At 48.2% G+C, this 12625-nt stretch overlaps 2 protein-coding genes across 2 annotated transcripts; both read left to right on the forward strand.

The window, feature by feature from the left end:
- The first annotated feature begins 355 nt into the window (after nt 1-355).
- On the forward strand, nt 356-7792 carry RHOA (ras homolog family member A). Its single transcript, XM_017819958.1, has 4 exons — nt 356-527; nt 3296-3416; nt 5543-5673; nt 6525-7792. Exons 1-4 carry the CDS (start codon nt 372-374, stop codon nt 6696-6698), a joined length of 582 nt encoding a protein of 193 aa, XP_017675447.1. The 5' UTR covers nt 356-371; the 3' UTR covers nt 6699-7792.
- A 3812-nt stretch (nt 7793-11604) lies between these two features.
- GPX1 (glutathione peroxidase 1) lies at nt 11605-12625 on the forward strand. Its single transcript, XM_017819959.1, has 2 exons — nt 11605-11859; nt 12010-12625. Exons 1-2 carry the CDS (start codon nt 11605-11607, stop codon nt 12358-12360), a joined length of 606 nt encoding a protein of 201 aa, XP_017675448.1. The 3' UTR covers nt 12361-12625.

Consider the following 12625-nt stretch of genomic DNA (forward strand, 5'->3'; position numbering starts at 1 on the left):
TGAGTGCCTGGAATACACTTTTGAGAAGGTGCTCTCAGACAGTGCTGCTCACTCACTCGCTGTCTCTGGGTGTTCCTCTCTTAACCTTTAGAACAGATCAATAAATGCTTAACCAGACCCATCTCCTCTCCTTTCTATTATTTTTGCACCTAGTGGCTTATCAGTGTGTTGACAAGTTCTGGGGAATGTTTTTTCTTAAAGGGATGGGAATTTGAACTCACTCAAGACATCTGTCTGCATCTCTGATGGACACGTAGAGTGGATTTAAAAGTTCTCATTAATTGAAAACTTAGTGGTTATTAATTGTTAGCAGCATCTCAGTGAAAAGCTGTAGCGGTTGAATTAATAAGTTGTCATTTTGTTTTTCAGCTATGGCAGCCATTCGAAAAAAGCTGGTTATAGTGGGAGATGGTGCCTGTGGAAAGACCTGTCTGCTGATTGTATTTAGCAAAGACCAGTTCCCTGAAGTTTATGTTCCCACCGTCTTTGAAAACTACGTAGCAGATATTGAAGTGGATGGAAAGCAGGTATGTGAACCCCTCTGTAAGAGCCAGAATGAACTTGTGTTTGTTCAGAATAGCGTGGAGATCTCCGTGCTCCTTTAATGAGTTGTTTAATAAGTATGTGTGAGTAGTTCTTATGTTGTAAACATATTTTTCAATATTAAGCATGTTCCTGTGGAAAAAAATATTTGCCTTGCTAGAACTTCCTCATATCCAATGTGTGTTTAACAACCTGCTTCTAACCTTACACAAAAGGAGGCTCTAAAAGTCACGTAGTTAGTCCAAGTAGAGTGTTCCAGCAGGTGGGAGGGGATGGAGCAATTCAAAGACATGCTGAGAACCCAGGGCTAATGGCTTTTGGAATGGAGTCCCTCCTTTGATAGGGACCTACCTGGATTAACAAAGACTAACTCCTGGAGAGTCTTTTATTTCATGCCCACTCCTGGACATGTGCAGGATCCTTTTGAGAACAGAAGACTGACAGGCTTCAAAGGTGGTTGATATTTGTAGTGTACATCAGCATCATCTGTCCTGCACAATTCTTAGCAGCCAGGCATGCCCAGGGCTCACTGAGCTTCATCTTCAGTTTGTACTTCAGTAAATCAATCATTAAAATATTTCATTTTAATTTTAAATATTTTGAAAATTGGTTTTCAATTTGTGGAGCTCCTTTTGTTTACCAAACAAGGAGACATGCCAGACACCTGCTCCAAGAGGCAGCTGCCAGGCTGCTCTCTGATCCCTGGGTGGGTCGCCTTCTGCGCTTACGTCAGCAAGGTGCTGGGTGATGTGTAAAATTGTCACTTCCCAGGATACTCTGGAAGCACACAAAGCAGAAAGTTTGCACCTTGAAAGCTCAGCTATTTCCAAACCCTCTCAGGCAGCCACAGCCTGTGTCTGTTTTGTTCCCATAACCACACGGAGCTGACTCGGTGCCGTGGATCTGCAGGTCAGGCGTGTGGCAGGTTTGGTGCTGAGCTTCCCTGTGTCCTCTCTTGCTGTGACGTGTGCCTTTGCTCTGGGTTCAGGTACAGCCAGAACATCTTTCAGTCCATTCTAGTTCAGATGCAGTGACTCATGGATTGAAACTGCTCAGTTTTGATCCTCATCAGAGCAAAAAAGTTTTTTGGGCTATGTTACATTTGATTTCCTGCTGTTACAGGGATGGGTTTCTTGTGGGTTTAGTCGTGGTAGTTCATGCTAGTTGATCTTATCTCTCCCATAATATAAATTGGTAAAAGAAAATTTACTTTTAGACTAATGTTAGAACATGTCTTTTTCCCCAAGTGACAGTTTCTACAGTTTCTATATTGTATCTTAGACTCTAAGGAGTATTGTTTGAAACATGTATGAGATCCATTTCTCTCTTATCACTGAATCAAACTTCCTCATTCCCTTCTGCCTGAATCTCTGCATCTCTGAATGAGTGAACAGGGAGTCATGCCCTATCAGCAGTCATGCCTATATGCAGCCGGTAGCTAAAGAAAAATTGCATGAGCAGCTTGAGCAGTGTCAGCTGATTTTATTTTTGTAACTAGAGGATATATTTTATCCAAGGACTTTGTCTTCAGAAAACTTGATTACAGAAGTTTATAGGAGAGGCAGTGCTTAACCCTGTTCTGTTTGCCAGCCACTTACCTCTGTTTTCCTAGAAGAGCATTACCAGAAATGTCCAGAAATCACATGAAAACAAAAAAGTGATGGAAGGAGATGTGTTTTTTTAGGTAGAGCAAAGGAAACGATTCCAGTGTCATGAGAGGGAACCCTCAACAGACAGCTCTCTAAAAAATATAAACATTTGCCACAGAATTCACATCTGCAAGTGCAGAAGTGACTCTGAGAGGAGGAGTGTTTCTGACAGAAGTACAGAACGTTATTTTTGTATATGTGCGCAACTTAAGGCTTTGTCTCTTCACAGTTTAACTAAACAGTTGCATTGCACATTCAGGCTCACATTTGCATTCCAGTTTTGCCCATCTGTCTTTATCTGAGCTGCTGTGGACTTTTTTCCTGCAGTTTTTGAACATGAGAGTTTAAACAAGAAGGAACCCACTCCTTTGCGAAGGCAGACTCATCGGAGAATCTCAAGCTAGAGTATGCCTCAAAAGCTTGATTATAGTTTTTAAATTTCCTGGATTAAATGTTGGCTAATTCCTTCTATAGTTTTAAACAATCCTATGGTGGGTGTGTTCTCCCCAGGCTCCAGCATAAGTAGAAATATTCAGAACATTAGGTACTGTACTTTCTTCTTAGTAACTGGAAACTTTGCACACAAATCAGGTTTGTTTCAAAGCAAATTACAAGTGTACATTTCTGCTGTGATGGAGTTGTAATGAATTTGTGTACAAATAAGTACAATCTTAACATTTCTTAGTCACTACAGGTTCCAGCTGTTACCCATTGAAAACGTGCATAATCCTAAAAAATATATACTTAGTCCACTTTCACTGCAAACTGGTGTTTCTGGGATGCTTGTCAGAGATTACCAGCCCTTTGGAGCTGATTCTCTTTGATTCTTCTGTCTTGCTTTTCTGCTGGTAGCTTTAACATCCATTCAAAGAATTGACACTGGTCACAGATATAAAGAAAAATCTCATAAGCTGCAATAAATTGATTTTTGGGGTTACGGAATGTAAAATTCCTCACAGTTCTCCTGTCAAAGCGGTTTGTCCCATAGTCTCCTCCTTTTGAGTGGTGTTGACTGAAATATTTTATCCACTCCTGTTTGGTAACTGGCTTCTGAATCAGAACATCCCTGGTGATCTGACTAACTCCTTATGTTTATTTTGCAGGTTGAGTTGGCTTTGTGGGATACAGCAGGACAGGAAGATTATGATCGACTTAGACCGCTTTCTTATCCAGATACTGATGTTATACTTATGTGTTTTTCAATTGATAGTCCTGATAGTTTAGGTAAGTAGATCACTCACTGAGTTGGAACCACTTCTCTGTATCACTGTATTCCCCTTGGAAGTCATGCTGTAGAATATATTTTCACTTGAGAGTTTCCCTAGTTCCAGAATTCGGGCTGGTTTGAGTGTACAGTTGTCAGACATAGGATCTTAAAGGAACCTGTGTTCTTCAGCAGCACTGAGGGTCACGAGAGCCACAGCACACTCTGTGTTTGCCAGGGCTCTGCTGCCTAATTTGAGCCACTCTTAGCAGGGGGGGCAGCTCCCCTAGGTCAGCACCCCAGCCCAGCTGTGTGCCTGTCCCTTGGAGGGGCTGCCTTGAGGACCCCCAGCACACAAAGGCTGCAGCTACACTCTGCTGTGTCCAGGAGCCCTGTGAGTACAGAAGGGGACCACTGAGGGGCATGGCCCTCCCAGGTTTTAATTTTACTTCTTTTTTTAATTTCTCTTTGGAAGTTGTAGGTTCTTACACACTCAAGACCACACTGTATCCAGGAAAATGGAGTAACTTTCTTTCTATGTAAATGGGAGAACTAGCTTTGTGTTTTCTTCCCTTCCACCCTTACTCCCCCATTTGTTCAAGCTTGAAATACTGTGAGTTATTGGTCCCAAATAACCCCGGGGTTTTTGCTCTTTGTTTCGTGAGTTAAAAACATGGGCTAGAGCTGCACTGGAGGGGGCTCTCTCATGGGTGGAAATGATCAGGGACTGCAGATTTACACTCTCCTAGTCTGCTTTCAAGGGATGGAGATTTCCATCTGCTTGTGATGGAGAAGAGAGTTGCCTGATTTATGACTTCTGAGCTCTAAAAACAATACATTTCAAAAGTGTGTATTTGATGGGCACCTCTTCTGTGTGCAGTCCAAGTCTTCACTGATTGATATATAAATGTAATTTGTAGATGTTGATGTACTTGATCTTGCAAAGATGTTTTTGAAGAGGATAAGGAGCAGGAGATAGAGATACTCTCATTTCTAAGACTCAGCATCTCTGGAACTTTGATTTCTGTCCCTTTAAAATGGTAATTACTCCATCCATCCAGTGTAGTCTGCTAAACAAATACATGGTGGTAGCATTTTTTCAAAGAAGTAAGTTTCTGTAAAAATTTTCTTTCCTCTCCTCCCTTCCTGCTCAGCAATATCCCAGGGTCCTTGGGAGCAGTGAAGAGCTTTTCAGCTGTGCAGTATCTAAAGGCCAGCACACCTGAGCACTCCAGGTGCAGCTGCAGAATTGATGATTTGGCTGTAGAGCAAAAACTGGCTTCAAAATCCTTAAGTTGTTCTTTCAAGCAAGAAAATATACGATAATACATAATAGTGAATGTCTGTTCAAAAGCTGAATGGAATTTCATGAAGATAAAATGGGGTTACACAGCCTGCAGGTACATCCACAGGTGAATCTCAAACGTCTGAGAGCTTCTGAAAGCAAAGCCAGATGTTTTGGGCTGTTCAGCACTTCCTGCTCTATACAATTTATCAAGGTTTTGCTTTCAAAAGCCCTTAAGTCATCCTTCCATTAAAAAAATAAAGTCATGGAGGGCCATGAGGAGGAGGAGAAGGTTTCTTGTATATGAGCACAAATTCATTTGCTACAGGTAGGGAGAAATGGCAGATTGGAAATGACTTACACAAAGCATTTGGTTTTGTATATCTGTAATTAGCGTGTGGAACATTTCTGCTACAGTTAATGGCAGAGTTGGGAGCGGTTGTTTGATGTTGCTTTATAAAAAGAAGTGAAGTTAAAACTTAGGCTTCAGTGTTGCACCCATCTTTAGCTTCTGGAGATGAATAAAATGTTTCTCTTGAAGCAAAATATTCCATAACTTTCTACTGCAGAATTCTTCTGCATGCTGTTCTTTGCAGTCTCTATGCTAACCCTTGCCAGGTATCTACTGAGAGATGTAGAGAAGCCAAGAGGTTACGTGCCCTTCAACCTTCAAATTACCACAGACAGGCTTGATTTTTTTGGCAATACCAGAACAGTCTATTTGCTTCCCGTATTAAGAGTTAAAAAAAAAAAGGGCATCGGTGTGGATTAGCAAGATACAACCACTCAGGTAAAAGCTTTAAAATAAAACTCCCCAGAAGTGGGTTTTAGTACAGTCATACTTCTGTTTATTTCTTTCAGAAAACATCCCAGAGAAATGGACCCCAGAGGTGAAGCATTTCTGCCCCAACGTGCCTATCATCTTGGTAGGAAACAAGAAGGACCTGAGGAATGACGAGCACACAAGACGAGAGCTGGCCAAAATGAAGCAGGCAGGTTCCTTTGGGAGTCTTACAATAAAAGGAAGACGTGTGGTGGTTGTAGCAGAACATTAAACAGGCACCCACAGCTGGCTGTCAGCTGCTGTGGGCTGTGTGATCAACACCTGCCCATGGCAGACACCACGAGTATCTATTGCCTTTAACTGAGTGTCTCTTTTTTCCTATTTGGAGATGTAATTTTTAGAGAAGGCATCCTCAGCAATGAGAATGGCTGTATGGGGTTACTAACAGTCAGCTGCTCTCTGCTGCAGAGCTGGATCCCTGAGGTAGAAAGGAGTTAATTAGGAGACGATCAGCACACCAGAGCAGGCACTCCGGAGCTGTTCTTTATTTGGTGTGTTCAGGATGTGAAAGGAAATGGTTTTATTGGTGGGTGTTCTGAGGTGATAACCACAGGTGCTGTAGCTCATTCCTGAGCCTATCACGAGGTTTCATTTTCAGATTGAGCCTGAAACCCCCATCTTGGGAATGGGACTGCAGATATTCTGCTCTGTCCTGGAATTTTTGCTCCTGCAGCATAATATTTGAGGTTCTTATACAAAGACTGAGGCATTAATTTTGGGATTTGTTCATAGGGTTTTTTGCAGTTGTAGTGAAGAATTGCATAAATGTTTCCTCAGAAATAAGCAATCATTTGCTCAAGTTGCAAAGGGTCTTGCAGCCTTCAGGCTTAGAGGTGTCAGAAAACTGATCATGTCCTCAGGCATTGGATTCTTAACTATCCAGTTAATTATGTGCACTGAACCCAGAAATTCCTTTGCGTTTGTTGGGAAGCCGGGTGGGAAAAGGAGGATCGGTGTGGGTTTGGATTGACCTCACCTGCTGGTTTTGTGCTGTTTCAGGAGCCTGTCAAGCCCGAGGAAGGCCGGGATATGGCAAACCGCATTGGTGCATTCGGGTACATGGAGTGTTCGGCAAAGACCAAAGACGGTGTGAGGGAGGTGTTTGAAATGGCCACTAGAGCTGCTTTGCAAGCCCGGCGTGGCAAGAAAAAGTCCGGGTGCCTTCTCTTATAAAGCGTGGCCAGAGGAAGATGGCCAAAGCAGCACCCTGCACTTGAGTAATTTTGAAGTGCTGTTTATTAATCTTAGTGTATGATTACTGGCCTTTTTCATTATCTATAATTTACTTAAGAGATTTAAAAATCGAGTCATCTTGCTACCAGTATTTAGAAGCCAACCATGATTTTTATAACAATCTGCATCAAATTCATCTGTGCACCCAAGGTTAACCTCAACATTCCTCTAACAAACCTTTTCTGCACTCACAGGATATGCCAGGCGCTAATTGAAGACAATTCTCTATCTTCTTTCTTCTCTCTAGAAAGAGAAAAAGCTCTCAACACAGAGGATTGGTCTGTAACTACTTTATAACTAACGTCCTATTCTAATTGAGTACAACAGTTACAAGGCTGTATGGAATCGAGCGTAGCTTCAGTGCTATCACATTTAGGAAGATCTGATTTTCATGGCTCGGTGGTGTTCAAACATGAGTTTGAAAATGTGATCACTCTGAAATGACCAAGTCCCATTCAGCTAAGGAAAAGTGAGGGTTCTGTGGTTTCATGTTAGTTACCTTTTAGTTACTGTGTAATTAGTGCCAGTTTAAATGTATGTTACCAAAAATAAATCTATTTACCCCAGCTTAGATGTAGTATTTTTTGTATAATTGGATTTCCTAATACTGTTACTTGTAACCTCTGCGTTAAGGTGTTCTGGGTTTTTTAAGAAACTGTATTTGAAAATAAAGTCCGATGGAAAGCAGCTGATCCTCTTCCCCGTTCATTTGTAAGAGTCTGACCCATTCGAATGATTTGAGTGGTCTGCACACCCAGGAGGAGTTTTTTCCATGACGTGATGTAGGGATGAGAAAAGAGCCTGCTCACACTCAAAGCTTCTGAACTGTTCAGTTGCCTTAAATTCATTGCTGGACCCAGTTTCAAAACTTTAAAAAAAAAAAAAAGAAACTTTTTGTGTAAGTTTGGTTACCATGTAGTGATCAGACTCCTAACCTGTGAACTTCTTGCTGTTCTGCAGCCAACTAAACTCTTTCTGTATTTTCATTTTTCCAAGAACTAATAGAATAAAGGCAGTTTTCTAAGCTCCCTGTATCCTGGTGTCTGTATTCCTCACTCTGGGTTTTTGGCCCAGCATCTGACAGCCTGAATCAGAAATACCATTTTTGATACAGCTGTGAGAGGATTCACTGAGCAGTTGCAAGTGCTTTAATACTCATTTTTGTTTCCCAGCAAGTGATACCATCCACTGCTCACGGTGGTTTCCGAGTGCTGCAGCAGAGCAGAGGTGGAATATCTCACCTGGCCCCTGCAGTGAGCAGCAAAGCTTCCCAGGAGCTTTTGATACTCAGACGAGAGGCCATCAGTTGAGCTGAATTTGTTGGTTCTGAGCACAAGACTAGAGGAGCAGGAGGAGGCTGTGCAGGAGGAAGGGAGGAGCAGTGTTGCTGTGGGAGCATGTGATGGTTTGCAGGTGGTTGGCAAGGTGTTTGCTGGGCCGTTCCATGAGGGATGCCTTGGAGCGCTGCAGCAAGGGCTGGGCTCAAAGTGTAGGCCCTGTGCTGCACCCAGGCTGGAGAGCAGATTGTGCTGCTCCTGGGGGAGAAATGACAGGGAACAGCAGCGGGCATCTCCACACTCACACTGGGATTTACAGCAGCTGCTGCTGAGCCAAGAGCCTCCACGCTGGGCTGAGCAGGAGAGAGTCCAATTGCTGATGACAGCCCATGTCAGTGAGCACCTGGCTGCATCCCATAATGGCCTACAAAACACCCACATCACTTTTTTTTCTTTTTTGGACAGCGTTCCTGATTCCTTTTCCTGCAGCAAAGGAGACACAGACCCAGCCATAGGAGTGCCCAGTACCTCTGGTCCTTGTACTCCCTGTGCAGCCACAGACACCCAGAGTGAGCCTCTGGCCAGCCCGATGGTGTCACCTGCCCCACCCTTCCCTCCTTCCTCTCCTGGGTGTTTGTCCTCCCCCCGTGGGTGACTGGGCTGAACAGAGCAGGAAGTTCACAGCTGCGGCGGGGGCTGCCTGGGAGGATTTCATTCGCTGCCCTGCTGACAAGTTTAGTTACTCACTGGCAGTTCCCTTTTTTGGGGGGTGTTGCAGTTGAACAAAACCGGGGCTTTTCAGTCTTGCAGGGCAAGAGGGTTGCAGTTTGCTGTGGTCACAGTTACAGAGCAGCTCTTCAGGGGCCTGGAGTCAGGCCTGCTCCTCAGAGCCAGCTGTGTATCTGTGGATGCACTTCCACCCAGCAGTGACTGTTATCCCAATTTTAAGCTCCTGCTGACCTCCAACACCATCTGATTCCTCAGCCTTCCTGCCTTTGAGGGCTGGCAGCCTGGCTCCCTTTTGGTTCCTGCCACATCTGTCACCTCTGGAAGCCACGTTTTTTCTGGATGAAACCGAGCTGAGGAGACAGACGGCCAGACCTGACCTGGGAAATGAGAGCTTGGCACTTGTGCAGAGTGATCCAGGCTGGCAAGGGGCAGGGGAAAAGCTGGGAGTGCCAGCCCCCTGAGCAGGGGAGGGAGTTCATCGCCTGAACTGGGGAGATGATGTAAGCAGGAGGCCAGAAGGTGTGGTTTTGTGGCCTTTGTGATTCCTCACTGCTGTTAAACAGCAGTTTTCTGACCTCGTAGGACAACTGTCACTTGTCACACACCTCAAAAGGTGTCCCTTGAGCCCATCTAGTCCCTCGGGAGCTTCTGGCACTCCCCTGGCTCCAAGTTCAGCTGGCTCCACAGAATGTGTCCAGGCACAGGCCATCACTCTGAGCCAAAAAGGAAGTTCAACTCATTCTGTGTCGTTAAACCTCGCTCATCAAGGACAGGAAAGCCCTAACCTGCACTTCTCTGAAAAGGGCAGGGCCCCAGCAGTAAACTCCCTACTTCAGATGAACTCCCCAGGTCCAGACAGGACTGAAGGTGCCAGTCTGAGCAAGTGTCAAAAGTGGCAGCAGAGATGCCTCTGTGGCCCTGCCCTAGAGGTCACCCCGAAGGGCAATTCCTCTTCTTCAGGACCCCTGGCTTGCCGTGCCCAGGGGGGCAGGTGAGGAGGAGTCTGTGCAGACTGTAACCGTCAATTTACTCAAGAAGTCATGTGTTTCTGCTCATCCATCAGCCGTTTTTCCAGCTCTGATCTCTCTCAGGACACTTGTCACGGCTCATGCCATTGCTGCTGCAACACACTGCAGGTCCCCAAAGATGCAAGACAATCGGGCAAGTCGCCAGAACTTGCCACAACCAGGAAGTGGAACTATTCCAGCTCCCAATTGTGAGGGCAGGTGCCAGAAGTGGCTTAAAGCAAAACCCCCAGACCCTGCAGTCACCTGGGCACCCAGACCAGAGACAGAGCATTGTGTGGTGCCCGTTAGTGACAGCTGGCATTTTGTGACAAGTCCCCGCTCCCAAGCATGAAAGAGGCAGACAGCACGGGGGGGGGGGGCCTGAGTGCATCCCCCATGCGGGGCCCAGGCTGCCTTGGCTGGGAGCCAGGGCTGATAAGCAGCTGTCTGACCTTGGGCTGTTGTGAACAGAGCTCACTTGGCACAGATGCTGCCAGGAGCCTCAGCAGGGGCTCCCTGCTTCCCCCTGGGAGCTGCACTGGAGCTGAGGCCCTGGCTCTTTGTCCCTGCCAAGCTGTGCTTCCCCACGGTCCCTGTTGGTCCAACCCATGGACATGGCCTCGAGGCCTGCCCCCGGACCTGCCTCTTCATGAGGTGCTCTGGAGGAGGGCAGTGTTTCACAAAGACCCGTGGAGGAGGGGCTGGGCCACGTTGCCCGGTGTGGGCACAGCCTAGTTCACTTAGGGCTGCCTTGAATCCATGGGAAAAAAGAGCAGTCACTCTTGTGCAACTTATGGAAGCAGTAAGGCAAGAAATGAAAAAGTCAAGGATAGGAAAAAGCAACCCCTGGCATTAGAGAGGGAGCCTCCTCCTTTTTATCTAGTGAGGATATAGCAAGCTGTAGCCCTGTATGTAGACTTTACCAGCCTCAGAGAAGTGGAAAAACTATAGAAGGATACTAGAAGGGAATTTATGGCCCCTCTTGGACACAAACTGAAGGTGTTCCTCTCCCTGAAGCCACTCTCAGTAGCAGCGGTGCCCTCGGAGGATGCTGCAGCCCTGGTGCTGGGCTGTCACCACAAAGGCTGGAGCTCCTGGGATCACAGAATCACAGAATCAGCTAGGTTGGAAAAGACCTCTGAAATCATCAAATCCAACCTTTCACTTAACACCACCTTGCTTCCTAGACCACGGCACTAAGTGCCACATCCAGTCTCTTCTTAAATACCTCCAGGGACGGTGAATCCACCACCTCCCTGGGCAGCCCATTCCAACATTTGACCACTCTCCCTGACCAATTTGAGTTTTGCTGCTTTTTTCCACAGCGTTCCCGATGAGCTGCGACACTTCCCTGTGGATGCTACATCCACTACCCGTGGATGTAACAAACCACCCCGCTCCGTGCCTTCCACCGCTCAGAGACCCGCCGAGCCTTTCAGAGCCGACACGCCTGGCTCGATTCTCCTCGGGACTCCTCCATCGGGCGCCGATGCCGCGGGCGGGACAGGGCTCGGCAGGGATGTGCCGGCGGTTCAGGGCGGTGGCGGAGGCGGATCCCGGAGGCTCGGGGCGGTGGCGGAGGCGGGTCCCGGCGGTTTGGGACGGTGGCGGAGGCGGGTCCCGGCGGCTCGGGGCGGTGGCGGAGGCGGGTCCCGGCGGTTCGGGGCGGTATCGGAGGCGGGTCCCGGCGGCTCGGGGCGGTGGCGGAGGCGGGTCCCGGCGGCTCGGGGCGGTGGTGGAGGTGGGTCCCGGCGGCTCGGGGCCGTGGTCGGGGCGGGTCCCGGCGGCTCGGGGTAGGCCGAGCGCGGCGGCGGCGGGAGCTCAGTGCGGACCATGGCGGCGGCGGGCGCGGGCGGGCGAGCGGCGGGACTGGCGGCGGGGCTGGCGGGGCTGGTGGCGCGGCCGCTCGGCGCGGCGGAGCCGCTGTCGCTGGGCTCGCTGCGGGGGAAGGTGCTGCTGGTGGTGAACGTGGCGTCGCTCTGAGGCACCACCACCCGCGACTTCCTGCAGCTCAACGAGCTGCAGCAGCGCTACGGGCCCCGCGGGCTCCAGGTGCTCGGCTTCCCCTGCAACCAGTTCGGCCACCAGGTAGGGCGGGAGCGGGGCCGGCGAGCGGGGCCGGGGAGCGGGGCCGGGGAGCGGGGCCGGGGAGCGGGGCCAGGAAACGGGGAGGAGCCGCTCGCCCCATGCGGGCTCTCACGGGCTTTGCGCGGGGCGGGCTTGTTTTTGTTTCCCCAGGAAAATGGCACCAACGATGAGATCCTGCCCATGCTGGAGCACGTTCGTCCTGGCAACGGGTTCAAGCCCAATTTCATCATGTTCGAGAAGTGCGAGGTGAACGGGAAGGACGCGCACCCGCTCTTCACGTTCCTGAAAGAGGCGCTGCCCTTCCCGCACGACGACCCCTCCTCGCTGATGACCAACCCGCAGTACATCATCTGGTCCCCGGTCTGCCGCAACGACATCGCCTGGAACTTCGAGAAGTTCCTCATCGGCTCCGACGGGGTGCCCTTCAAACGCTACAGCCGGCGTTTCGAAACCATCAAGATCCAGGATGACATCGAGTTGCTTCTGCAGAAGGCTCCCTAGAAAGTTCTCTGCCCATTCCCCTCCCTCCCTGCTTCCCTCACTGTGCACCTGCTTATTTTTCTCGCAGGGAGCTGCTGCTCTGGCAGAAATCCCAATGTCTCGTGCAGGTTTTGCTTATGATGGTGCATCTTCCAAATCCTTGAAGTGTACTTGATGTTTTCAAAAGTTGCACGGGAATGTTTGGGAAGCTAAGCCAGGGCAAGCAGCTGTGAATCTCAGTACCTTACTGTGATTCTCTGAATAAAAAAATGTGTACTTTCTTTAA

Source organism: Lepidothrix coronata, unplaced genomic scaffold (genome assembly GCF_001604755.1).
Source record: "Lepidothrix coronata isolate B3197 unplaced genomic scaffold, Lepidothrix_coronata-1.0 Scaffold78, whole genome shotgun sequence".
Taxonomy (NCBI): Eukaryota; Metazoa; Chordata; class Aves; order Passeriformes; family Pipridae; genus Lepidothrix; species Lepidothrix coronata.

Coding starts and splice junctions, on each gene's coding strand:
- RHOA (XM_017819958.1), top strand. CDS start 372: ATGGCAGCCATTCGAAAAAAGCTGGTTATAGTGGGAGATGGTGCCTGT. Junction 528..3,295: donor TTGAAGTGGATGGAAAGCAG/GTATGTGAACCC, acceptor TTTATTTTGCAG/GTTGAGTTGGCTTTGTGGGA. Junction 5,674..6,524: donor AGCTGGCCAAAATGAAGCAG/GCAGGTTCCTTT, acceptor GTGCTGTTTCAG/GAGCCTGTCAAGCCCGAGGA.